We start from the raw sequence: 27,343 nt of genomic DNA, 5'->3' as shown, positions 1-27,343 counted from the left end.
GCACATGAACGAGCACTATCTTGCTGTGAAAAACTGTCAAAATGCACTGAAATAAGAGGCGTCCATTAATGGCTTAGAATTTAGCATATGAGCCTACCTAGGTTTAGCTTTCAACAAAGATTATCAAAAGAAAAAAGCAAGTTTGATAATAAAAGTAAATTGGAAAGTTATTTAAAATGACATGCCCTATCTGAATCATGAAAGTGTAATTTTGACTAGACTGTCCCTTTAAGATGGAGGCTCAGCATAAAAATAATAAACCATATTTTCACATTAAAAGTTTTAAAATACTCAGATTTTAATAGAACAGAATTCGGAGTTCTGCAAATCAGAAGAAGTTTATGGATACACCCTTAAAAAATTGTCCATAGTATCATCTGCAGGGCTAATCAGAAGTTGAAATGTAAACAAAACTGTATCTTTCCAATCATATAAACTGGTTATCCCTGCAGCAGTACTTCACGTTGAAACTTCATTTCCTCACCGAAGGCAAAATATTTATTTGTAAATTGTATTTTGTTCTGATAAAAGGGCCATTGAATACAGTGGCAATGCAATAGCCACTGAAATTTCAAATGTCGATTTTTTTTCCCTATTTTCAAAATTGCCTTCCATTTCCCTGTCCCATGTGAGAGACATCAGTGAACAACAAACTCATATGTATACACTGAATTCTTGCATATGCTCAGAAGGAGCTGGCACCTCAAACCCCCCAAAACTGTACAGAATATAACAAAGGTTTGTTTTTTAATTGCTTGCTCTTTCTGAATCATGAAGGATTTCAGTGTCCCTTTAAATTAAAACTTCTTGTGGAAATTCTTTTTTGTATGAAACATCAAAATCTAAGGAATGTTATCCAAGAAGTTTTAATTTAAAGGGACACTGAAATCCTTCATGATTCAGAAAGAGCAAGCAATTAAAAAACAAACCTTTATTCTGTACAGTTTAGCCTGTGCAGACTGCCTCCTTAGCTCAGTGCTTTTGACAGACCTGCATTGTAGCCAATCAGTGCTGACTCATAAATAACTCCATATTGCACACAAACTAGCACTGTCTAGTTGTGAAAACTGTCAAAATGCACTGAGATAAGAGACAGCCTACCTAGGTTTAGCTTTTAACCAAGAATATCAAGAGAACAAAGCAAATTTGATAAAAGTAAAATTGGAAAGTTGTTTAAAATTGCATGCCCTATATGAATCATGAAAGTTTAATTTTAAATAGACTGTCCTTTTAAATCAGAGTCAGAGGAAGCAAAGAAAACAACAGCACAACCATTAGACGTAAACATTTCCTAAAATAGCTATCAAAATAGATGACCCAGAAACGTTATCAGCAAGGGCAGGCAAATCTTCAAAGAATAATAAATTGCCAGTTAAACACCCTATTAATAATAAAAAAAAAAACTTGTGCCACCTTGTGATTACCAAGAAATGTCATCAACTATTCTAAAAATACACAAATGAATCGATGAAAATCTAGAGAAAATGAAAACCCTAATTCCCACCACAGCTATTGCTGTACAGTTAATAACAAAAAAAAAGAAACATGAATTTCTCTGTTTAATCCTTCTGAATAATGAGAGTCAAATTGTGATGTCCGATAAACGTCTCTACTTTAGGGACATTTTACTGTAACATTCTCTCCTTGAATGTGTCCACAATTATCCATGTTACCTGCAGGAGAGTTTTACATTTTTAAAAATAGATCCTTTGTCATCTGAAATGGATGCTCCCTGTTTAAATCATCAACTATACGAAAAAACATAATTTATTCTTACCTGATAAATTTATTTCTCTTGTAGTGTAGTCCGTCCACGGGTCATCCATTACTTATGGGATTATATCTCTTCCCCAACAGGAAGTTGCAAGAGGATCACCCAAGCAGAGCTGCTATATAGCTCCTCCCCTCACGTGTCATATCCAGTCATTCGACCGAAACAAAACGAGAAAGGAGAAACCATAGGGTGCAGTGGTGACTGGAGTTTAATTAAAAACAAAATTTATGCTTACCTGATAAATTCCTTTCTCCTGTAGTGTGGTCAGTCCACGGGTCATCATTACTTCTGGGATATTAACTCCTCCCCAACAGGAAGTGCAAGAGGATTCACCCAGCAGAGCTGCTACATAGCTCCTCCCCTCTACGTCACCTCCAGTCATTCGACCAAGGACCAACGAGAAAGGAGAAGCCAAAGGGTGTAGTGGTGACTGGAGTATAATTCAAATTTTTTTTACCTGCCATAAAAAACAGGGCGGGCCGTGGACTGACCACACTACAGGAGAAAGGAATTTATCAGGTAAGCATAAATTTTGTTTTCTCCTGTTAAGTGTGGTCAGTCCACGGGTCATCATTACTTCTGGGATACCAATACCAAAGCTAAAGTACACGGATGACGGGAGGGACAGGCAGGCTCTTTATACGGAAGGAACCACTGCCTGAAGAACCTTTCTCCCAAAAACAGCCTCCGAAGAAGCAAAAGTGTCAAATTTGTAAAATTTGGAAAAAGTATTAAGAGAAGACCAAGTTGCAGCCTTGCAAATCTGTTCAACCGAAGCCTCATTCTTAAAGGCCCAAGTGGAAGCCACAGCTCTAGTAGAATGTGCTGTAATTCTTTCAGGAGGCTGCTGTCCAGCAGTCTCATAGGCTAACCGTATTATGCTACGAAGCCAAAAGGAAAGAGAGGTAGCCGAAGCTTTTTGACCTCTCCTCTGACCAGAATAAACGACAAACAGGGAAGACGTTTGTCGAAAATCCTTAGTTGCCTGTAGATAAAATTTCAGGGCACGGACTACATCTAGATTGTGTAGCAGACGTTCCTTCTTCGAAGAAGGATTAGGACACAAAGATGGAACCACAATCTCTTGATTGATATTCCTGTTAGTGACCACCTTAGGTAGGAACCCAGGTTTAGTACGCAGAACTACCTTGTCTGAATGAAAAATCAGATAAGGAGAATCACAATGTAAGGCAGATAACTCAGAGACTCTTCGAGCCGAGGAAATCGCCATTAAAAACAGAACTTTCCAAGATAACAGCTTGATATCAATGGAATGAAGGGGTTCAAACAGAACACCCTGTAAAACATTAAGAACTAAGTTCAAACTCCATGGTGGAGCAACAGTTTTAAACAGAGGCTTGATCCTAGCTAAAGCCTGACAAAAAGCTTGAACGTCCGGAACTTCTGACAGACGTTTGTGTAAAAGAATGGACAGAGCTGAAATCTGTCCCTTTAAGGAACTAGCGGATAAACCCTTTTCTAAACCTTCTTGTAGAAAGGACAATATCCTCGGAATCCTAACCTTACTCCATGAGTAACTCTTGGATTCGCACCAATATAAGTATTTGCGCCATATCTTATGGTAAATCTTTCTGGTAACAGGCTTCCTAGCCTGTATTAAGGTATCAATAACTGACTCAGAAAAACCACGTTTTGATAAAATCAAGCGTTCAATTTCCAAGCAGTCAGCTTCAGAGAAATTAGATTTTGATGTTTGAAGGGACCCTGGATCAGAAGGTCCTGTTTCAGAGGTAGAGACCAAGGTGGACAGGATGACATGTCCACTAGATCTGCATACCAAGTCCTGCGTGGCCATGCAGGCGCTATTAGAATCACTGATGCTCTCTCCTGTTTGATTCTGGCAATCAATCGAGGAAGCATCGGGAAGGGTGGAAACACATAAGCCATCCCGAAGGTCCAAGGTGCTGTCAAAGCATCTATCAGAACCGCTCCCGGATCCCTGGATCTGGACCCGTAACGAGGAAGCTTGGTGTTCTGTCGAGACGCCATGAGATCTATCTCTGGTTTGCCCCAACGTCGAAGTATTTGGGCAAAGACCTCCGGATGAAGTTCCCACTCCCCCGGATGAAAAGTCTGACGACTTAAGAAATCCGCCTCCCAGTTCTCCACTCCCGGGATGTGGATTGCTGACAGGTGGCAAGAGTGAGACTCTGCCCAGCGAATTATCTTTGATACTTCCATCATTGCTAGGGAGCTTCTTGTCCCTCCCTGATGGTTGATGTAAGCTACAGTCGTGATGTTGTCCGACTGAAACCTGATGAACCCCCGAGTTGTTAACTGGGGCCAAGCCAGAAGGGCATTGAGAACTGCTCTCAATTCCAGAATGTTTATTGGCAGGAGACTCTCCTCCTGATTCCATTGTCCCTGAGCCTTCAGAGAATTCCAGACAGCGCCCCAACCTAGTAGGCTGGCGTCTGTTGTTACAATTGTCCAGTCCGGCCTGCTGAATGGCATCCCCCTGGACAGATGTGGCCGAGAAAGCCACCATAGAAGAGAATTTCTGGTCTCTTGATCCAGATTCAGAGTAGGGGACAAGTCTGAGTAATCCCCATTCCACTGACTTAGCATGCACAATTGCAGCGGTCTGAGATGTAGGCGTGCAAAGGGTACTATGTCCATTGCCGCTACCATTAAGCCGATCACCTCCATGCATTGAGCTACTGATGGGTGTTGAATGGAATGAAGGACACGGCATGCATCTTGAAGCTTTGTTAACCTGTCTTCTGTCAGGTAAATCTTCATTTCTACAGAATCTATAAGAGTCCCCAAGAAGGGAACTCTTGTGAGTGGAAAGAGAGAACTCTTCTTTTCGTTCACCTTCCATCCATGCGACCTTAGAAATGCCAGTACTAACTCTGTATGAGACTTGGCAGTTTGAAAGCTTGAAGCTTGTATCAGAATGTCGTCTAGGTACGGAGCTACCGAAATTCCTCGCGGTCTTAGTACCGCCAGAAGAGCACCCAGAACCTTTGTGAAGATTCTCGGAGCCGTAGCCAATCCGAATGGAAGAGCTACAAACTGGTAATGCCTGTCTAGAAAGGCAAACCTTAGATACCGGTAATGATCTTTGTGAATCGGTATGTGAAGGTAAGCATCCTTTAAATCCACTGTGGTCATGTACTGACCCTTTTGGATCATGGGTAAAATTGTCCGAATAGTTTCCATTTTGAACGATGGAACTCTTAGGAATTTGTTTAGGATCTTTAAATCCAAGATTGGCCTGAAAGTTCCCTCTTTTTTGGGAACCACAAACAGATTTGAGTAAAACCCTTGTCCTTGTTCCGACCGTGGATCACTCCCATTAATAAAAGATCTTGTACGCAGCGTAGAAACGCCTCTTTCTTTATTTGGTTTGTTGACAACCTTGACAGATGAAATCTCCCTCTTGGGGGAGAGAATTTGAAGTCCAGAAGGTATCCCTGAGATATGATCTCTAACGCCCAGGGATCCTGGACATCTCTTGCCCAAGCCTGGGCGAAGAGAGAAAGTCTGCCCCCCCACTAGATCCGTTCCCGGATCGGGGGCCCTCGATTCATGCTGTCTTAGGGGCAGCAGCAGGTTTCCTGGCCTGCTTGCCCTTGTTCCAGGACTGGTTAGGTCTCCAGCCTTGTCTGTAGCGAGCAACAGCTCCTTCCTGTTTTGGTGCAGAGGAAGTTGATGCTGCTCCTGCTTTGAAATTACGAAAGGAACGAAAATTAGACTGTCTAGCCTTAGGTTTGGCTCTGTCTTGAGGCAGGGCATGGCCTTTACCTCCTGTAATGTCAACGATAATTTCTTTCAACCCGGGCCCGAATAAGGTCTGCCCTTTGAAAGGTATATTAAGCAATTTAGATTTAGAAGTAACGTCAGCTGACCAGGATTTTAGCCACAGTGCTCTGCGCGCCTGAATGGCGAATCCGGAATTCTTAGCCGTAAGTTTAGTTAAATGTACTACGGCATCTGAAATAAATGAGTTAGCTAACTTAAGGGCTTTAAGTTTGTGTGTAATCTCATCTAATGGAGCTGATTCAAGTGTCTCTTCCAGAGACTCAAACCAAAATGCTGCTGCAGCCGTGACAGGCGCAATGCATGCAAGAGGTTGCAATATAAAACCTTGTTGAACAAACATTTTCTTAAGGTAACCCTCTAATTTTGTATCCATTGGATCTGAAAAGGCACAGCTATCCTCCACCGGGATAGTGGTACGCTTAGCTAAAGTAGAAACTGCTCCCTCCACCTTAGGGACCGTTTGCCATAAGTCCCGTGTGGTGGCGTCTATTGGAAACATCTTTCTAAATATCGGAGGGGGTGAGAAAGGCACACCGGGTCTATCCCACTCCTTAGTAACAATTTCAGTAAGTCTCTTAGGTATAGGAAAAACGTCAGTACTCGCCGGTACCGCAAAATATTTATCCAACCTACACATTTTCTCTGGTATTGCAACTGTGTTACAATCATTCAGAGCCGCTAACACCTCCCCTAGTAATACACAGAGGTTTTCCAGCTTAAATTTAAAATTTGAAATATCTGAATCCAGTTTGTTTGGATCAGAACCGTCACCCGCAGAATGAAGCTCTCCGTCCTCATGTTCTGCAAATTGTGACGCAGTGTCTGACATGGCCCTAATATTATCAGCGCACTCTGTTCTCACCCCAGAGTGATCACACTTACCTCTTAGTTCTGGTAATTTAGCCAAAACTTCAGTCATAACAGTAGCCATATCCTGTAATGTGATTTGTAATGGCCGCCCAGATGTACTCGGCGCTACAATATCACGCACCTCCCGAGCGGGAGATGCAGGTACTGACACGTGAGGCGAGTTAGTCGGCATAACTCTCCCCTCGTTGTTTGGTGAAATATGTTCAATTTGTACAGATTGACTTTTATTTAAAGTAGCATCAATGCAGTTAGTACATAAATTTCTATTGGGCTCCACTTTGGCTTTAGCACATATAGCACAGATATCTTCCTCTGAATCAGACATGTTTAACACACTAGCAAATAAACTAGCAACTTGGAAATACTTTTCAAGTAATTTACTATAATATGAAAACGTACTGTGCCTATAAGAAGCACAGAAAAAGTTATGACAGTTGAAAATTAATAAACTGAAAAGTTATAGCATCAAATCTTTGTAAAAAACACAATTTTAGCAAAGGATTGCTCCCATTAGCAAAGGATAACTAACCCTGATAGCAGAAAAAAAATACAGAAATAAACGTTTTTTATCAGTCAACTACAATCTCACAGCTCTGCTGTGAGTGATTACCTCCCTCAAAACAAGTTTTGAAGACCCCTGAGTTCTGTAGAGATGAACCGGATCATGCAGGGAAGACAAACTTCTGACTGAATTTTTTGATGCGTAGCAAAAGCGCCAAAAAAGGCCCCTCCCCCTCACACATAACAGTGAGAGAGATCAGTAAACTGTCATAAATTAAATAAAACGACTGCCAAGTGGAAAAAAATAGTGCCCAAAACATTTTTTCACCCAGTACCTCAGAAAATTAAACGATTTTACATGCCAGCAAAAAACGTTTAACATTAATAAATTAAGTGTTATTAAAAAGCCTGTTGCTAGTCCCTGCAAATTAGGCTAAAGTTTTATGCATACAGTATAATTCCAGTGAAGTGCCATTCCCCAGAATACTGAAGTGTAAAATATGCATACATGACAGCCTGATACCAGTTGCTGCTACTGCATTTAAGGCTGAGTTTACATTATATCGGTATGGCAGAATTTTCTCATCAATTCCATTGTCAGAAAATAATAAGCTGCTACATACCTCTTTGCAGATTAATCTGCCCGCTGTCCCCTGATCTGAAGTTTACCTCTCCTCAGATGGCCGAGAAACAGCGATATGATCTTAACTACGCCAGCTAAAATCATAGAAAAAACTCAGGTAGATTCTTCTTCAAATTCTACCAGAGAAGGAATAACACACTCCGGTGCTATTATAAAATAACAAACTTTTGATTGAAGGTATGAAACTAAGTAAAATCACCACAGTCCTCTCACACATCCTATCTATTCGTTGAGTGCAAGAGAATGACTGGAGGTGACGTAGAGGGGAGGAGCTATGTAGCAGCTCTGCTGGGTGAATCCTCTTGCACTTCCTGTTGGGGAGGAGTTAATATCCCAGAAGTAATGATGACCCGTGGACTGACCACACTTAACAGGAGAAATTTAGATCTGCCTTAAAAGACAGGGCGGGCCGTGGACTGACTACACTACAAGAGAAATAAATTTATCAGGTAAGCATAAATTATGTTTTCTCTTGTTAAGTGTAGTCAGTCCACGGGTCATCCATTACTTATGGGATACCAATACCAAAGCTAAAGTACACGGATGAAGGGAGGGACAAGGCAGGAACTTTAAACGGAGGGAACCACTGTCTGAAGTACCTTTCTCCCAAAAATAGCCTCCGAAGAAGCAAAAGTGTCAAATTTGTAAAATTTTGAAAAAGTGTGAAGTGAAGACCAAGTTGCAGCCTTGCAAATCTGTTCAACAGAGGCCTCATTTTTAAAGGCCCAGGTGGAAGCCACAGCTCTAGTAGAATGAGCTGTAATTCTTTCAGGAGGCTGCTGTCCAGCAGTCTCATAGGCTAAACGTATTATGCTACGAAGCCAAAAGGAGATAGAGGTGGCCGAAGCCTTTTGACCTCTCCTCTGTCCAGAGTAAACGACAAACAGGGAAGAAGTTTGACGAAAATCTTTAGTTGCCTGCAAATAGAACTTCAGGGCACGGACTACGTCCAAATTATGCAAAAGTCGTTCCTTCTTTGAAGAAGGGTTAGGACACAATGATGGAACAACAATCTCTTGATTGATATTCCTGTTAGAAACTACCTTAGGTAAGAACCCAGGTTTAGTACGCAGAACTACCTTGTCTGAATGAAAAATCAGATAAGGAGAATCACAATGTAAGGCAGATAACTCAGAGACTCTTCGAGCCGAGGAAATAGCCATCAAAAACAGAACTTTCAAAGATAACAGCTTGATATCAATGGAATGAAGGGGTTCAAATGGAACGCCTTGCAGAACGTTAAGAACTAAGTTTAAGCTCCATGGCGGAGCAACAGTCTTAAACACAGGCTTAATCCTAGCCAAAGCCTGACAAAAAGCCTGAACGTCTGGAACTTCTGCCAGACGCTTGTGTAGAAGAATAGACAGAGCAGAAATCTGTCCCTTTAACGAACTAGCGGATAAGCCCTTTTCTAAACCCTCTTGTAGAAAAGACAATATCCTAGGAATCCTAACCTTACTCCATGAGAAACTCTTGGATTCGCACCAATATAAATATTTACGCCATATCTTATGGTAAATTCTTCTGGTAACAGGTTTCCTAGCCTGTATTAAGGTATCAATAACCGACTTCGAGAAGCCACGCTTTGATAGAATCAAGCGTTCAATCTCCATGCAGTCAGCCTCAGAGAAATTAGATTTGGATAGTTGAAAGGACCCTGAATTAGAAGGTCCTGCCTCAGAGGCAGAGACCATGGCGGACAGGACGACATGTCCACTAGGTCTGCATACCAGGTCCTGCGTGGCCACGCAGGCGCTATCAGAATCACTGATGCTCTCTCCTGTTTGATCTTGGCAATCAGTCGAGGAAGCATCGGAAATGGTGGAAACACATAAGCCATGTTGAAGACCCAAGGGGCTGTCAGAGCGTCTACCAGCACCGCTCCCGGGTCCCTGGACCTGGATCCATAACAAGGAAGCTTGGCGTTCTGGCGAGACGCCATGAGATCCAGATCTGGTTTGCCCCAACGATGAATCAGTTGGGCGAAGACCTCCGGATGAAGTTCCCACTCCCCCGGATGAAAAGTCTGGCGGTTGATGTAAGCCACAGTTGTGATGTTGTCCGACTGAAATCTGATGAACCTCAGTGTTGCTAACTGAGGCCAAGCTAGAAGAGCATTGAATATTGCTCTTAACTCCAGAATATTTATTGGGAGGAGTTTCTCCTCCTGAGTCCATGATCCCTGAGCCTTCAGGGAATTCCAGACTGCGCCCCAACCTAGAAGGCTGGCGTCTGTTGTTACAATCGTCCAATCTGGCCTGCGAAAGGTCATCCCCTTGGACAGGTGGAGCCGAGAAAGCCACCATAGAAGAGAATCTCTGGTCTCTTGATCCAGATTTAGTAGAGGGGACAAATCTGAGTAATCCCCATTCCACTGACTTAGCATGCACAATTGCAGCGGTCTGAGATGCAGGCGCGCAAATGGTACTATGTCCATTGCCGCTACCATTAAGCCGATTACTTCCATGCACTGAGCTACTGACGGGTGTGGAATGAAATGAAGGGCACGGCAAGCATTTAGAAGTTTTGATAACCTGGTCTCCGTCAGGTAAATTTTCATCTCTACAGAATCTATAAGAGTCCCTAGGAAGGGAACCCTTGTGAGTGGTAATAGAGAACTCTTTTCCACGTTCACCTTCCACCCATGCGACCTCAGAAATGCCAGAACTATCTCTGTATGAGACTTGTCAGTATGACAACTTGAGGCTTGTATCAGAATGTCGTCTAGGTACGGAGCCACCGCTATGCCTCGCGGTCTTAGTACCGCCAGAAGTGAGCCCAGAACCTTTGTAAAGATTCTTGGAGCCGTAGCTAACCCGAAGGGAAGAGCTACAAACTGGTAATGCCTGTCTAGGAAGGCAAATCTTAGGTACCGATAATGATCCTTGTGAATCGGTATGTGAAGGTAGGCATCCTTTAAGTCCACTGTGGTCATGTACTGACCCTCTTGGATCATGGGTAGGATGGTTCGAATAGTTTCCATTTTGAATGATGGAACTCTTAGGAATTTGTTTAGGATTTTTAAGTCCAAGATTGGTCTGAAGGTTCCCTCTTTCTTGGGAACCACAAACAGATTTGAATAGAATCCTTGCCCGTGTTCCGACCGCGGGACTGGGTGGATCACCCCCATTAGTAAGAGGTCTTGTACACAGCGTAGAAACGCCTCTTTCTTTATTTGGTTTGCTGATAACCTTGAAAGATAAAATCTCCCTTGTGGAGGAGAAGCTTTGAAGTCCAGAAGATATCCCTGAGATATGATCTCCAATGCCCAGGGATCCTGGACATCTCTTGCCCAAGCCTGGGCGAAGAGAGAAAGTCTGCCCCCCACTAGATCCGTTTCCGGATAGGGGGCCCTCTCTTCATGCTGTCTTAGGGGCAGCAGCAGGTTTTCTGGCCTGCTTGCCCTTGTTCCAGGACTGGTTAGTTTTCCAGCCCTGTCTGTAACGAGCAACAGCTCCTTCCTGTTTTGGAGCAGAGGAAGTTGATGCTGCTCCTACCTTGAGGTTACGAAAGGCACGAAAATTAGACTGTTTGGCCTTTGATTTGGCCCTGTCCTGAGGAAGAGCACGGCCCTTACCTCCCGTAATGTCAGTGATAATTTCTTTCAAGCCGGGCCCGAATAAGGTCTGCCCTTTGAAAGGAATATTAAGCAATTTAGAAGTCACGTCAGCTGACCAGGATTTAAGCCATAGCGCTCTGCGCGCTTGGATGGCGAATCCGGAGTTCTTAGCCGTAAGTTTGGTTAAATGTACGACGGCATCAGAAACAAATGCGTTAGCTAGCTTAAGTGCTTTAAGCTTGTTCATAATTTCATCCAATGGAGCTGTGCGAATGGCCTCTTCCAGAGACTCAAACCAGAATGCCGCCGCAGCAGTGACAGGCGCAATGCATGCAAGGGGCTGTAAGATAAAACCTTGTTGAACAAACATTTTCTTAAGGTAACCTTCTAATTTTTTATCCATTGGATCTGAAAAGGCACAACTATCCTCCACCGGGATAGTGGTACGCTTAGCTAAAGTAGAAACTGCTCCCTCCACCTTAGGGACCGTCTGCCATAAGTCTCGTGTGGTGGCGTCTATAGGAAACATTTTCCTAAATATGGGAGGAGGGGAAAAAGGCACACCGGGTCTATCCCACTCCTTGCTAATAATCTCTGTAAGCCTTTTAGGTATAGGAAACACGTCAGTACACACCGCATAGTATCTATCCAACCTACATAATTTTTCTGGAATTGCAACCGTGTTACCATCATTCAGAGCAGCTAATACCTCCCCTAGCAATATGCGGAGGTTCTCAAGCTTAAATTTAAAATTAGAAATCTCTGAATCCAGTCTCCCTGGATCAGATCCGTCACCCATAGAATGAAGCTCTCCGTCTTCATGTTCTGCAAATTGTGACGCAGTATCGGACATGGCTCTCACATCATCAGCGCGCTCTGTCCTTAACCCAGAGCTATCACGCTTGCCTCTTAATTCTGGCAATTTAGATAATACTTCTGTCATAACAGTAGCCATGTCTTGCAAAGTGATTTGTAAGGGCCTCCCTGATGTACTTGGCGCCACCAAATCACGCACCTCCTGAGCGGGAGGCGAGGGTACTGACACGTGAGGAGAGTTAGTCGGCATAACTTCCCCCTCGTTGTCTGGTGATAATTTCTTTACATGTAAAGACTGACTTTTATTTAAAGTTATATCAATGCATTTAGTACACAAATTTCTATGGGGCTCCACATTGGCCTTCATACATAGTGAACAAACAGATTCATCTGTGTCAGACATGTTTAAACAGACTAGCAATGAGACTAGCAAGCTTGGAAAATACTTTACAAATAAATTTACAAGCAATATAAAAAACGCTACTGTGTCTTTAAGAAGCACAAAAAGCTGTCACAGTTGAAATAACAATGAACCAAATTAGTTATAGCAACCAAAATTTCACAGTAAATGTATTAAGTTAGCAAAGGATTGCACCCACCAGCAAATGGATGATTAACCCCTTAATACCCAAAAACGGATAACAATTTAATAATTAACGTTTTTATCACAGTCAAGCACACTGTCACAGGTCTGCTGTGACTGATTACCTCCCTCAAAATGAATTTTGAAGACCCCTGAGCTCTCTAGAGACGTCCTGGATCATGGAGGATGAAGTAGGAAGATTGTGACTGAATTTTTACTGCGCAAAAAAGCGCTAAAATAGGCCCCTCCCACTCACATTACAACAGTGGGGAAGCTCAGTTAACTGTTTCTATGCAGAAACAAAAGTTAGCCATGTGGTAAAAATCATGCCCCAATAAGTTTTATCACCAAGTACCTCACAAAAAACGATTAACATGCCAGTAAACGTTTTGAACATACATTTTAAAAGTTATGAAGTGTTATTAATAAGCCTGCTACCAGTCGCTGTTACTGCAGTTAAGGCTCATACATTACTTCAGTATTAACAGTATTTTCTGAGTCAAATTCCATTCCCTAGAAAAATACTTCAGTGTACACACACTCATCAGCCTAATAATAGTCGCTACCACTGCATTTAAGGCTGAACTTACATTACATTGGTATCAGCAGTATTTTCTCAGTCAATTCCATTGCTTAGAAAAATAATTTACTGCACATACCTTGTTTGCAGGGGGGCCCTGCATGCTATTCCCCTTTTCTGAAGTTACCTCACTCCTCAATGTGCAACAGCAGCCAGTGGATCTTAGTTACGTCTGCTAAGATCATAGAAAACGCAGGCAGATTCTTCTTCTAATGCTGCCTGAGAAACAAACAGCACACTCCGGTGCCATTTAAAATAAACTTTTGATTGAAGAAATAAACCAAGTTAAAAACACCACAGACCTCTCACAACGACCTATCTTTAGTTAGGTTGCAAGAGAATGACTGGATATGACACGTGAGGGGAGGAGCTATATAGCAGCTCTGCTTGGGTGATCCTCTTGCAACTTCCTGTTGGGGAAGAGATATAATCCCATAAGTAATGGATGACCCGTGGACTGACTACACTTAACAAGAGAAATTACAGTATTGGTTATAGAAAAGCTACGCAAACAAGAGGCAGCAGAAGAAATCAACCTTGAAAGGGTGTTCCTGCAGTATCTTTAAAACAAACAAAAAAAAGAATAATAATTTGCATTCTATTCTTTAGTACACAGGTACATATGTATACGTACCAAATATATGCAAATAAAGGGTGAAAAGTGCAAGAAAATGTACAAAGCAGATTCTGATGCCAGAAGTATCTAGTATTACATTTTTGCACATGTTTCGTTCCTGTTAAAAAGAAGCTGATTATGGGCGCGGGGAGCAGCATTTGGCACTTTTCGGAGTTTGATTTACTCATTTGAAAGTGCAACACAAAGTATAACACAGAAAGTCAAGGACTTGCACTGATCTTTCTAACAAATAAATCCGTCTTCGAAAAGAGCCGAATGCCACTACCCGTGGCTCATAGGAACGAATCCCAAAAGCACATTCCTAATATTTAGCAATGTTTCTACTCTGAGAAAACATGCTGTGAAAACAATATATAAAATACTCACGTTACACCGGGATGCAGGTTGTATTTTTTCTTTCCAAACCGGGTTTGTTGAGCAAAGAAGTCATATCGTTCAGACTTCTTCCACATGTAGTAAAATGCCACACATTCCCCAACCGATCTAGTTCTAACCTAGCATGGGTATAAAAAAACAAAAGAAAGTTTAAGGAAGTATAGTATATATTCTAAAAATAAAAATCAGAGAGGTTCCCCACACAAAACTTCTGTGCAAGTTAAAAAAAAATCACCTGTGACGTTGACTGGCAAGCCCCCTTTAGATGTCACTGGTTGGTTTTTAATTAAAGGGACACGAAACACATTTTTTTAATTGTTTTTTATTGACCAAATATAGTAAAGTCATTGCATACATTAGGTACATACTGTGTGCACACAAAAATATCAGGTATATAATTCTTGGTCAGAATAATTTTTTTAAAACAATATGACTATTAAGAAAAAGAAGACAAAGAAAAAGAACGTAACATAGGATGTCAACAGCATTAACATGTACATAAATTATAAACAAACCGTTCTCCACACAAATAATCTGTCCAACAAGATATCAATATTAGATCTTCCAATTACATGAAAGAAAACATAATTTATGTAAGAACTTACCTGATAAATTAATTTCTTTCATATTGGCAAGAGTCCATGAGCTAGTTACATATGGGATATACAATCCTACCAGGAGGGGCAAAGTTTCACAAACCTCAAAATGCCTATAAATACACCCTCACCACACCCACACAATTCAGTTTAACGAATAGCCAAGTAGAGGGGTGATAAAGAAAGGAGTAAAAAGCATCAACAAAGGAATTTGGAAATAATTGTGCTTTCTTTCATGTAATTAGCAAGAGTCCATGAGCTAGTGACGTATGGGATATACATTCCTACCAGGAGGGGCAAAGTTTCCCAAACCTTAAAATGCCTATAAATACACCCCTCACCACACCCACAAATCAGTTTTACAAACTTTGCCTCCTATGGAGGTGGTGAAGTAAGTTTGTGCTAGATTCTACGTTGATATGCGCTCCGCAGCAGGTTGGAGCCCGGTTTTCCTCTCAGCGTGCAGTGAATGTCAGAGGGATGTGAGGAGAGTATTGCCTATTTGAATGCAATGATCTCCTTCTACGGGGTCTATTTCATAGGTTCTCTGTTATCGGTCGTAGAGATTCATCTCTTACCTCCCTTTTCAGATCGACGATATACTCTTATATATACCATTACCTCTACTGATTCTCGTTTCAGTACTGGTTTGGCTTTCTACAACATGTAGATGAGTGTCCTGGGGTAAGTAAGTAAGCTTATTTTCTGTGACACTCTAAGCTATGGTTAGGCACTTTTTTTATAAAGTTCTAAATATATGTATTCAAACATTTATTTGCCTTGACTCAGGATGTTCAACATTCCTTATTTTCAGACAGTCAGTTTCATATTTGGGATAATGCATTTGAATCAATAATTTTTTCTTACCTTAAAAAATTTGACTTTTTTCCTGTGGGCTGTTAGGCTCGCGGGGGCTGAAAATGCTTCATTTTATTGCGTCATTCTTGGCGCTGACTTTTTTGGCGCAAAAATTTGTTTCTGTTTCCGGCGTCATACGTGTCGCCGGAAGTTGCGTCATTTTTTGACGTTTTTTTGCGTCAAAAGTGTCGGCGTTCCGGATGTGGCGTCATTTTTGGCGCCAAAAGCATTTAGGCGCCAAATAATGTGGGCGTCTTATTTGGCGCTAAAAAATATGGGCGTCATTTTTGTCTCCACATTATTTAAGTCTCATAATTTATTGCTTCTGGTTGCTAGAAGCTTGTTCACTGGCATTTTTTTCCCATTCCTGAAACTGTCATTTAAGGAATTTGATCAATTTTGCTTTATATGTTGTTTTTTCTATTACATATTGCAAGATGTTCCACGTTGCAACTGAGTCAGAAGATACTTCAGGAAAATCGCTGCCCGGTGCTGGAGCTACCAAGCTAAGTGTATCTGCTATAAACTTTTTGGTAACTGTTTCTCCAGCTGTTGTTTGTATTGCATGTCATGACAAACTTGTTAATGCAGATAAAATTTCCTTTAGTACTGTTGCATTACCTGTTGCTGTTCCGTCAACATCTAATTCTCAGAGTGTTCCTGATAACATAAGAGATTTTATTTTTAAATCCATTAAGAAGGCTATGTCTGTTATTTCTCCTTCTAGTATACATAAAAGTCTTTTAAAACTTCTCTTTTTTCAGATGAATTTTTAAATGAACATCATCATTCTGATACTGATAATGGTTCTTCTGGTTCAGAGGTTTCTGTCTCAGAGGTTGATGCTGATAAATCTTCGTATTTGTTCAAGATGGAATTTTTTCGTTCTTTACTTAAAGAAGTATTAATTGTATTAGAAATAGAGGATTCTGGTCCTCTTGATACTAAATCTAAACGTTTAAATAAGGTTTTTAAATCTCCTGTAGTTATTCCAAAAGTGATTTCTCTCCCTGATGCTATTTCTGAAGTAATTTCCAGGGAATGGAATAATTTGGGTAATTCATTTACTCCTTCTAAAACGTTTTAAGCAATTATATCCTGTGCCATCTGACAGATTAAAGTTTTTGGGACAAAATCCCTAAGGTTAATGGGGCTGTCTCTACTCCTGCTATATTTTTAGCGGATGTTGCTGCAGCTTCAACTTTTTGGTTAGAAGCTTTAGCGCAACAAGTAACAGATCATAATTTTTATAGCATTATTATTATTCTATAACATGCTAATAATTTTATTTGTGATACCATCTTTGATATCATTAGAGTTGATGTCAGGTATATGTCTCTAGCTATTTTAGCTAGAAGAGCTTTATGGCTTAAAACTTGGAATGCTGATATGTCTTCTAAGTCTACTTTGCTATCCCTTTCTTTCCAGGGTAATAAATTATTCGGTTCTCAGTTGGATTCTATTATCTCAACTGTTACTGGAGGGAAGGGAACTTTTTTACCAAAGGATAAAAAATCTAAAGGTAAATTTAGGTCTAATAATCGTTTTCGTTCCTTTCCTCACAACAAGGAACAAAATTTTTTTCAAAGGTTCTCGGTGCCCTTCTGTCTGTAATCCGAGAACAGGGTATTGGTATTTCCTTATTTTGGACGATATCTTGGTACTTGCTCAGTCTTCACATTTTCGCAGAATCTCATACGAATCGACTTGTGTTGTTTCTTCAAGATCATGGTTGGAGGATCAATTTACCAAAAAGTTAATTGATTCCTCAGACAAGGGTAACCTTTTTAGGTTTCCAGATAGATTCAGTGTCTATGAGTCTGTCTTTGTCAGACAAGAGAAGTCTAACATTGATATCAGCTTGTCAAAACCTTCAGTCACATTCATTCCCTTTGGTAGCCTTATGCATGGAAATTTTAGGTCTTATGACTGCTGCATCGGATGCGATCTCCTTTGCTCGTTTTCACATGCGACCTCTTCAGCTCTGTATGCTGAACCAATGGTGCAGGGATTACACAAAGATATCTCAATTAATATCTTTAAACCGATTATACGACACTCTCTGATGTGGTGGACAGATCACCATCGTTTAGTTCAGGGGGCTTCTTTGTTCTTCCGACCTGGACTATAATCTCAACAGATGCAAGTCTTACAGGTTGGGGAGCTGTGTGGGGGTCTCTGACGGCACAAGGAGTTTGGGAATCTCAGGAGGTGAGATTACCAATCAATATTTGGAACTCCGTGCAATTTTCAGAGCTCTTCAGTCTTGGCCTCTTCTGAAGAGAGAGTTGTTCATTTGTTTTCAGATAGACAATGTCACAACTGTGGCATACATCAATCATCAAGGAGGGACTCACAGTCCTCTGGCTATGAAAGAAGTATCTCGAATTTTGGTTTGGGCGGAATCCAGCTCCTGTCTAATCTCTGCGGTTCATATCCCAGGTATAGACAATTGGGAAGCGGATTATCTCAGTCGCCAAACGTTGCATCTGGGCGAATGGTCTCTTCACCCAGAGGTATTTCTTCAGATTGTTCAAATGTGGGAACTCCCAGAAATAGATCTGATGGCTTCTCATCTAAACAAGAAACTTCCCTGGTATCTGTCCAGATCCCGGGATCCTCAGGCGGAGGCAGTGGATGCATTATCACTTCCTTGTAAGTATCATCCTGCCTATATCTTTCCGCCTCTAGTTCTTCTTCCAAGAGTATTCTCCAAGATTCTAAAGGAATGCTCGTTTGTCCTGCTGGTAGCTCCAGCATGGCCTCACAGGTTTTGGTATGCGGATCTTGTCCGGATGGCCTCTTGCCAGCTGTGGACTCTTCCGTTAAGACCAGACCTTCTGTCGCAAGGTCCTTTCTTCCATCAGGATCTCAAATCCTTAAATTTTAAAGGTATGGAGTTTGAACGCTTGATTCTTGGTCAAAGAGGTTTCTCTGACTCTGTGATTAATACTATGTGACAGGCTCGTAAATCTGTATCTAGAGAGATATATTATAGAGTCTGGAAGACTTATATTTCTTAGTGTCTTTCTCATCATTTTTCTTGGCATTCTTTTTGAATACCGAGAATTTTACAGTTTCTTCAGGATGGTTTAGATAAAGGTTTGTCCGCAAGTTCCTTGAAAGGACAAATCTCTGCTCTTTCTGTTGTTTTTCACGGAAAGATTGCTAATCTTCCTGATATTCATTGTTTTGTACAAGCTTTGGTTCGTATAAAACCTGTCATTAAGTCAATTTCTCCTCCTTGGAGTTTGAATTTGGTTCTGGGGGCTCTTCAAGCTCCTCCTTTTGAACCCATGTATTCTTTGGTCATTAAATTACTTTCTTGGAAAGTTTTGTTTCTTTTGGCCATCTCTTCTGCCAGAAGAGTCTCTGAATTATCTGCTCTTTCTTGTGAGTCTCCTTTTCTGATTTTTCATCAGGATAAGGCGGTGCTGCAAACTTCTTTTGAATTTTTTACCTAAGGTTGTGAATTCTAACAACATTAGTAGAGAAATTGTGGTTCCTTCATTATGTCCTAATCCTATGAATTCTAAGGAGAAATCATTGCATTCTTTGGATGCTGTTAGAGCTTTGTAATATTATGTTGAAGCTACTAAGTCTTTCCGAAAGACTTCTAGTCTATTTGTCATCTTTTCCGGTTCTAGAAAAGGCCAGAAAGCTTCTGCCATTTCTTTGGCATCTTGGTTGAAATCTTTATTTCATCATGCCTATGTCGAGTCGGGTAAAACTCCGCCTCGAAGGATTACAGCTCATTCTACTAGGTCAGTTTCTACTTCCTGGGCGTTTAGGAATGAAGCTTCGGTTGATCAGATTTGCAAAGCAGCAACTTGGTCCTCTTTGCATACTTTTACTAAATTCTACTATTTTGATGTGTTTTCTTCTTCTGAAGCAGTTTTTGGTAGAAAAGTACTTCAGGCAGTGGTTTCAGTTTGAATCTTCTGCTTATGTTTTCATTAAACTTTATTTTGGGTGTGGATTATTTTCAGCAGGAATTGGCTGTCTTTATTTTATCCCTCCCTCTCTAGTGACTCTTGCGTGGAAAGATCCACATCTTGGGTAGTCATTATCCCATACGTCACTAGCTCATGGACTCTTGCTAATTACATGAAAGAAAACATAATTTATGTAAGAACTTACCTGATAAATTCATTTCTTTCATATTAGCAAGAGTCCATGAGGCCCACCCTTTTTTGTGGTGGTTATGATTTTTTTGTATAAAGCACAAGTATTCCAATTCCTTATGCTTTCGCACTTTTTTCTTATCACCCCACTTCTTGGCTATTCGTTAAACTGATTTGTGGGTGTGGTGAGGGGTGTATTTATAGGCATTTTAAGGTTTGGGAAACTTTGCCCCTCCTGGTAGGAATGTATATCCCATACGTCACTAGCTCATGGACTCTTGCTAATATGAAAGAAATGAATTTATCAGGTAAGTTCTTACATAAATTATGTTTTATACAAAAAAATCATAACCACCATAAAAAGGGTGGGCCTCATGAACTTTTGCCAATATGAAAGAAATGAATTTATCAGTTAAGTTCTTACATAAATTATTTTTTCTTTCATGTAATTGGCAAGAGTCCATGAGCTAGTGACGTATGGGATAGCAATACCCAAGATGTGGAACTCCACGCAAGGGAGGGATAAAAATAAAAACAGCCCTTTTTCGCTGAAAAAAATAATCCACAATAGAAAAAAACATAATTTATGCTTACCTGATAAATTTATTTCTCTTGTAGTGTGTTCAGTCCACGGGTCATCCATTACTTATGGGATATATTCTCCTTCCCAACAGGAAGTTGCAAGAGGATCACCCAAGCAGAGCTGCTATATAGCTCCTCCCCTCACATGTCATATCCAGTCATTCGACCGAAACAAGACGAGAAAGGAGAAACTATAAGGTGCAGTGGTGGCTGGAGTTATAATTTTAAAATTTAGAACCTGCCTGAAAAAGACAGGGCGGGCCGTGGACTGAACACACTACAAGAGAAATAAATTTATCAGGTAAGCATAAATTATGTTTTCTCTTGTTAAGTGTGTTCAGTCCATGGGTCATCCATTACTTATGGGATACCAATACCAAAGCTAAGTACACGGATGATGGGAGGGACAAGGCAGGAACATTAAACAGAAGGAACCACTGCCTGTAGAACCTTTCTCCCAAAACCAGCCTCCGAAGAAGCGAAAGTGTCAAATTTGTAAAATTTGGAAAAAGTATGAAGTGAAGACTAAGTTGCAGCCTTGCAAATCTGTTCAACAGAGGCCTCATTCTTAAAGGCCCAGGTGGAAGCCACAGCTCTGGTGGAATGAGCTGTAATTCCTTCAGGAGGCTGCTGTCCAGCAGTCTCATAGGCTAAACGTATTATGTTACGAAGCCAAAGAGAGAGAGAGGTAGCCGAAGCCTTTTGACCTCTCCTCTGTCCAGAATAAACGACAAACAGAGAAGAAGTTTGTCTAAAATCTTTAGTTGCCTGTAAGTAGAACTTCAGAGCACGGACCACGTCTAGATTATGCAAAAGACGTTCCTTCTTCGAAGAAGGATTAGGACATAATGATGGAACAACAATCTCTTGATTGATATTCCTGTTAGAAACAACCTTAGGTAAAAACCCAGGTTTAGTACGCAGAACTACCTTGTCTGAATGAAAGATCAGATAAGGAGAATCACAATGTAAGGCAGATAACTCAGAGACTCTCCGAGCCGAGGAAATAGCCATCAAAAACAAAACTTTCCAAGATAAAAGCTTAATATCAATTGAATGAAGGGGTTCAAACGGAACACCCTGAAGAACTTTAAGAACCAAGTTTAAGCTCTACGGAGGAGCAACAGCTTTAAACACAGGCTTAATTCTAGCCAAAGCCTGACAAAAGGCCTGGACGTCTGGATGCTCTGCCAGACGTTTGTGTAAAAGAATAGACAGAGCTGAAATCTGTCCCTTTAGCGAACTAGCGGATAAACTCTTTTCTAAACCCTCTTGTAGAAAAGCTAATATCCTAGGAATCCTAACCTTACTCCATGAGTAACTCTTGGATTCGCACCAATATAAATATTTACACCATATCTTATGGTAAATTTTTCTTGTCACAGGTTTCCGAGCCTGTATTAACGTATCAATAACCGAATCCGAAAACCCACGCTTTGATAGAATCAAGCGTTCAATTTCCAGGCAGTCAGCCTCAGAGAAATTAGGTTTGGATGGTTGAAAGGACCCTGAATTAGAAGGTCCTGCCTCAGAGGAAGAGACCATGGTGGACAGGACGACATGTCCACTAGGTCTGCATACCAGGTCCTGCGTGGCCACGCAGGCGCTATCAGAATTACAGATGCCCTCTCCTGTTTGATCCTGGCAATCAGCCGAGGTAGCAACGGAAATGGTGGAAACACATAAGCTATGTTGAAAACCCAAGGGGCTGCTAATGCATCTACCAGCACCGCTCCCGGGTCCCTGGACCTGGATCCGTAACAAGGAAGCTTCGCGTTCTGGCGAGATGCCATTAAATCCAGGTCCGGTTTGCCCCAACGACGAATCAGTTGAGCAAATACCTCCGGTTGAAGTTCCCACTCTCCCGGATGAAAGGTCTGGCGACTTAGGAAATCCGCCTCCCAGTTCTCTACGCCTGGGATGTGAATCGCTGACAGGTGGCAAGAGTGAGACTCTGCCCAGCGAATTATCTTCGAGACTTCCAACATCGCTAGGGAACTCCTGGTTCCCCCTTGATGATTGATGTAAGCCACAGTCGTGATATTGTCCGACTGAAATCTGATGAACCTCAGCTTTGCTAACTGAGGCCAAGCTAGAAGAGCATTGAATATTGCTCTTAATTCTAGAATGTTTATTGGGAGGAGTTTCTCCTCCTGAGTCCACGATCCCTGAGCCTTCAGGGAATTCCAGACTGCTCCCCAGCCTAGAAGGCTGGCATTCGTTCTTACAATCGTCCAATCTGGCCTGTGAAAGGTCATTCCTTTGGACAGATGAACCGGTGACAACCACCAGAGAAGCGAATCTCTGGTCTCCTGGTCCAGATTTAGCAAAGGGGACAGATCTGAGTAATCCCTGTTCCATTGACTGAGCATGCATAGTTGCAGCGGTCTGAGATGCAGGCGCGCAAATGGCACTATGTCCATTGCCGCGACCATTAAGCCGATTACCTCCATGCACTGAGCTACTGATGGGCTTGGAATGGAATAAAGGACACGGCAAGCATTGAGAATCTTTGATAACCTGGACTCCGTCAGGTAAATCTTCATCTCTACAGAATCTATAAGAGTCCCTAGAAAAGGAACCCTTGTGAGTGGTAACAGAGAACTCTTTTCCACGTTCACTTTCCACCCATGCGACCTCAGAAATGCTAGAACTATCTCTGTATGAGACTTTGCATTTTGAAAACTTGATGCTTGTATAAGAATGTCGTCTAGGTACGGAGCCACCGCTATGCCTCGTGGTCTTAGTACCGCCAGAAGTGAGCCCAGAACCTTCGTAAAAATTCTCGGGGCCGTGGCTAACCCGAAGGGAAGAGCCACAAACTGGTAATGCCTGTCTAGAAAGGCAAACCTCAGGTACCGATAATGATCTTTGTGAATCGGTATATGAAGGTAAGCATCCTTTAAGTCCACCGTGGTCATATATTGACCCTCTTGGATCATGGGTAGGATGGTTCGAATGGTTTCCATCTTGAACGATGGTACCCTTAGGAATTTGTTTAAGATCTTTAAGTCCAAGATTGGTCTGAAGGTTCCCTCTTTTTAGGGAACCACAAATAGATTTGAGTAAAATCCTTGTCCCTGTTCCGATCGCGGAACTGAGTGGATCACCCCCATGATTAAGAGGTCTTGTACACATTGTAGAAATGCCTCTCTCTTTACTAGGTTTGACGATAACCTCGAAAGATGGAACCTCCCTTGTGGAGGAGAGGATTTGAAATCCAGAAGGTATCCCTGAGATATAATCTTTAACGTCCAGGGATCCTGCACATCTCTTGCCCAAGCCTGGGCAAAGAGAGAAAGTCTGCCCCCCACTAAATCCATCTCTGGATAGGGGGCCCTGACTTCATGCTGTCTTAGGGGCGGGAGTAGGCTTTCTGGCCTGCTTGCCCTTGTTCCATGACTGGTTGCCTTTCCAACCTTGTCTGTAACGAGCAGTAGTTCCTTCCTGTTTTGGAGCGGAGGAAGTCGATGCTGCTCCTGCCTTGAAGTTACGAAAGGCACGAAAATTAGACTGTTTGGCCTTCGGTTTGGCCCTGTCCTGAGGAAGGGCGTGGCCCTTACCTCCCGTAATGTCAGCAATAATTTCCTTCAAGCCGGGCCCGAATAAGGTCTGCCCTTTGAAAGGAATGTTAAGTAGCTTAGACTTGGAAGTTACATCCGCTGACCAGGATTTAAGCCAGAGCGCTCTGCGCGCCTGTATGGCGAATCCGGAATTTTTAGCCGTAAGTTTGGTTAGATGTACTACGGCATCTGAAACAAACGCATTAGCTTGCTTAAGGGTTCTAACTTTGCTCAAGGCCTCATCCAACGGCTCTGTGCGAATCGCCTCTTCCAGAGACTCAAACCAGAATGCCGCTGCAGCCGTGACAGGCGCAATGCATGCAAGAGGCTGCAATATAAAACCCTGTTGAACAAACATTTTCTTAAGATAACCCTCTAATTTTTTATCCATTGGATCTGAGAAAGCACAGCTATCCTCCACCGGGATAGTGGTACGCTTGGCTAAAGTAGAAACTGCTCCCTCCACCTTAGGGACCGTCTGCCATAAGTCTCGTGTGGTGGCGTCTATAGGGAACATTTTTCTAAATATCGGGGGAAGGGAAAAAGGCACACCGGGTCTATCCCACTCCTTACTTATAATTTCTGTAAGTCTTTTTGGTATAGGAAAAACGTCAGTACACACCGGTACCGCATAGTATCTATCCAACCTACACAATTTCTCTGGGATTGCCACCGTGTCGCAATCATTCAGAGCCGCTAATACCTCCCCTAGTAACACACTGAGGTTCTCAAGCTTAAATTTAAAATTTGAAATTTCTGAATCCAGCCCCCCCGGATCAGAACCGTCACCGACAGAATGAAGCTCACCGTCCTCATGTTCTGCAAATTGTGACGCAGTATCAGACATGGCTCTCGTGTCATCAGCGCGCTCTGTCCTTAACCCAGAGCTATCGCGTTTGCCCCTTAATTCGGGCATATTATATAATACTTCTTTCATAAGATTAGCCATATCATGTAAAGTGATTTGTAAGGGCCTAGATGTACTAGGTGTCTCAATCCTACGCATCTCCCGAGCGGGAGACGCAGGTACTGACACGTGAGGAGACTTAGGCGGCATAACTTCCCCCTCGTTGTCTGGTGATAGCTTCTTTATCGGTACAGATTGACTTTTATTCAAAGCAATATCAATACAATTGGTACACATCGTTCTATTGGCTTTTGAACATGATGAACAAACAGTTTCCTCTGAATCAGACATGTTTAAAACAGACTTAACAATGAAAAAACTAACAAGCTTGGAAATCACTTTCAATAAGTTTTACAAGCAATATAAAAAACGCTGCAGCGCTTCAAAAATACAGATATAATTAAACAATTCTTAACAAGAAGTGTATTAGTAGCAGAGGATTGCACCCATTAGCAAAACAACATTTTTCAATGTCATGCAAAGCTATCACTAAGCCTGCTACCAGTCGCTACCACTGCAGAGAAGGCTTAAGTATTATTACAGTGTTAACAGTATTTTCTCAGTCAAATTCTAGTCCCTAGAATATAACTCGACTGCGCATACATTTATCAGCCTGATACCAGTTGCTACCACTGCATTTAAGGCTGTACTTACATCATACGGTAACAGCAGTATTTTCTTAGTCAATTCCATTCCCAGAAAATAAAGTACTGCACATACCTCATTTGCGGAGGACCCCGCATGCTATTCCCAGTTTCTGAAGTTACCCCACTCCTCAGAATGTCGAGAACAGCCAGTGGATCTTAGTTACGCCTGCTAAGATCATAGATAAAAAACGCAGGCAGTCTCTTCTTCCAAATACTGCCTGAGATAGAAAAACAGCACACTCCGGTGCCATTTAAAATAACAAACTTTTGATTGAAGAATAGTTAAGTAAAAACTCCAGCTCCTCTCGCGACCTCCTTCTTTGTTGAGGGTTGCAAGAGAATGACTGGGTATGACATGTGAGGGGAGGAGCTATATAGCAGCTCTGCTTGGGTGATCCTCTTGCAACTTCCTGTTGGGAAGGAGAATATATCCCATAAGTAATGGATGACCCGTGGACTGAACACACTTAACAAGAGAAATAAGTTAATTCTCATGAAATGAAAAAACTTAAAACATAAGCAGAAGAATCAAACTGAAACAGCTGCCTGAAAAACTTTTCTACCAAAAACTGCTTCCGAAGAAGCGAATACATCAAAACGGTAGAATTTAGTAAATCTATGCAAAGAAGACCAGGTTGCTGCTTTGCAAATCTGATCAACTGAAGCTTCATTCTTAAAAGCCCACGAAGTGGAGACTGATCTAGTAGAATGAGCTGTAATTCTCTGAGGCGGGGCTTGACCCGACTCCAAATAAGCTTGATGAATCAAAAGCTTTAACCACAATGCCAAGGAAATGACAGAAGCCTTCTGACCTTTCCTAGAACCAGAAAAGATAACAAATAGACTAGAAGTCTTACTGAAATCTTTAGTAGCTTCAACATAATATTTCAAAGCTCTAACCACATCCAAAGAATGTAAGGATTTCTCCAAAGAATTCTTAGGATTAGGACACAAGGAAGGGACAACAATTTCTCCATTAATGTTGTTAGAATTCACAACCTTAGGTAAGAATTTAAATGAAGTCCGCAAAACCGCCTTATCCTGATGAAAAATCAGAAAAGGAGATTCACAAGAAAGAGCAGATAATTCAGAAACTCTTCTAGCAGAAGAGATGGCCAAAAGGAACAACACTTTCCAAGAAAGTAGTTTAATGTCCAAAGAATGCATAGGATCAAATGGAGGAGCCTGTAAAGCCTTCAAAACTAAATTAAGACTCCAAGGAGGAGAGATTGATTTAATGACAGGCTTGATACGAACCAAAGCCTGTACAAAACAGTGAATATCAGGAAGCTTAGCAATCTTTCTGTGAAATAAAACAGAAAGAGCAGAGATTTGTCCCTTCAAGGAACTTGCAGACATACCCTTATCCAAAACATCCTGAAGAAACTGTAAAATTCTAGGAATTCTGAAAGAATACCAAGCGAATTTATGAGAAGAACACCATGAAATATAAGTCTTCCAAATGCGATAATAAATCTTTCTAGAAACAGATTTACGAGCCTGTAACATAGTATTAATCACCGAGTCCGAGAAACCTCTATGACCAAGTACTAGGCGTTTAATTTCCATACCATCAAATTTAATGATTTGAGATCCTGATGGAAAAACGGACCTTGAGACAGAAGGTCCGGCCTTAATGGAAGAGGCCAAGGTTGGCAACTGGACATCCAAACAAGATCTGCATACCAAAACCTGTGAGGCCATGCTGGAGCTACCAGCAATACAAACGACTGTTCCATGATGATTTTGGAGATCACTCTTGGAAGAAGAACTAGAGGCGGGAAAATATAAGCAGGTTGGTAACTCCAAGGAAGTGTTAACGCATGCACTGCTTCCGCATGAAGATCACTTGACCTGGACAGGTACCTGGGAAGTTTCTTGTTTAGATGAGAAGCCATCAGCTCTATTTCTGGAAGACCCCACATCTGAACAATCTGAG

The 27,343-nt window shown here is 41.6% G+C and overlaps 1 protein-coding gene across 4 annotated transcripts in view; it reads right to left on the bottom strand.

Moving 5' to 3' along the window:
• The window catches only part of MIER1 (MIER1 transcriptional regulator), a 670,836-nt gene that overhangs the window by 69,931 nt on the left and 573,562 nt on the right, over positions 1–27,343 (bottom strand). For all 4 annotated transcript variants that reach the window (XM_053693693.1, XM_053693691.1, XM_053693692.1 and 1 more), the window contains one exon: positions 14,119–14,246. In XM_053693693.1, the coding sequence (XP_053549668.1) occupies positions 14,119–14,246 (128 nt within the window). The remainder of the gene's footprint in view (positions 1–14,118; positions 14,247–27,343) is intronic.

This window comes from Bombina bombina, chromosome 10 (assembly GCF_027579735.1).
Source record: "Bombina bombina isolate aBomBom1 chromosome 10, aBomBom1.pri, whole genome shotgun sequence".
NCBI lineage: Eukaryota > Metazoa > Chordata > Amphibia > Anura > Bombinatoridae > Bombina > Bombina bombina.
This window is presented reverse-complemented; position numbering and strand designations above follow the sequence as displayed.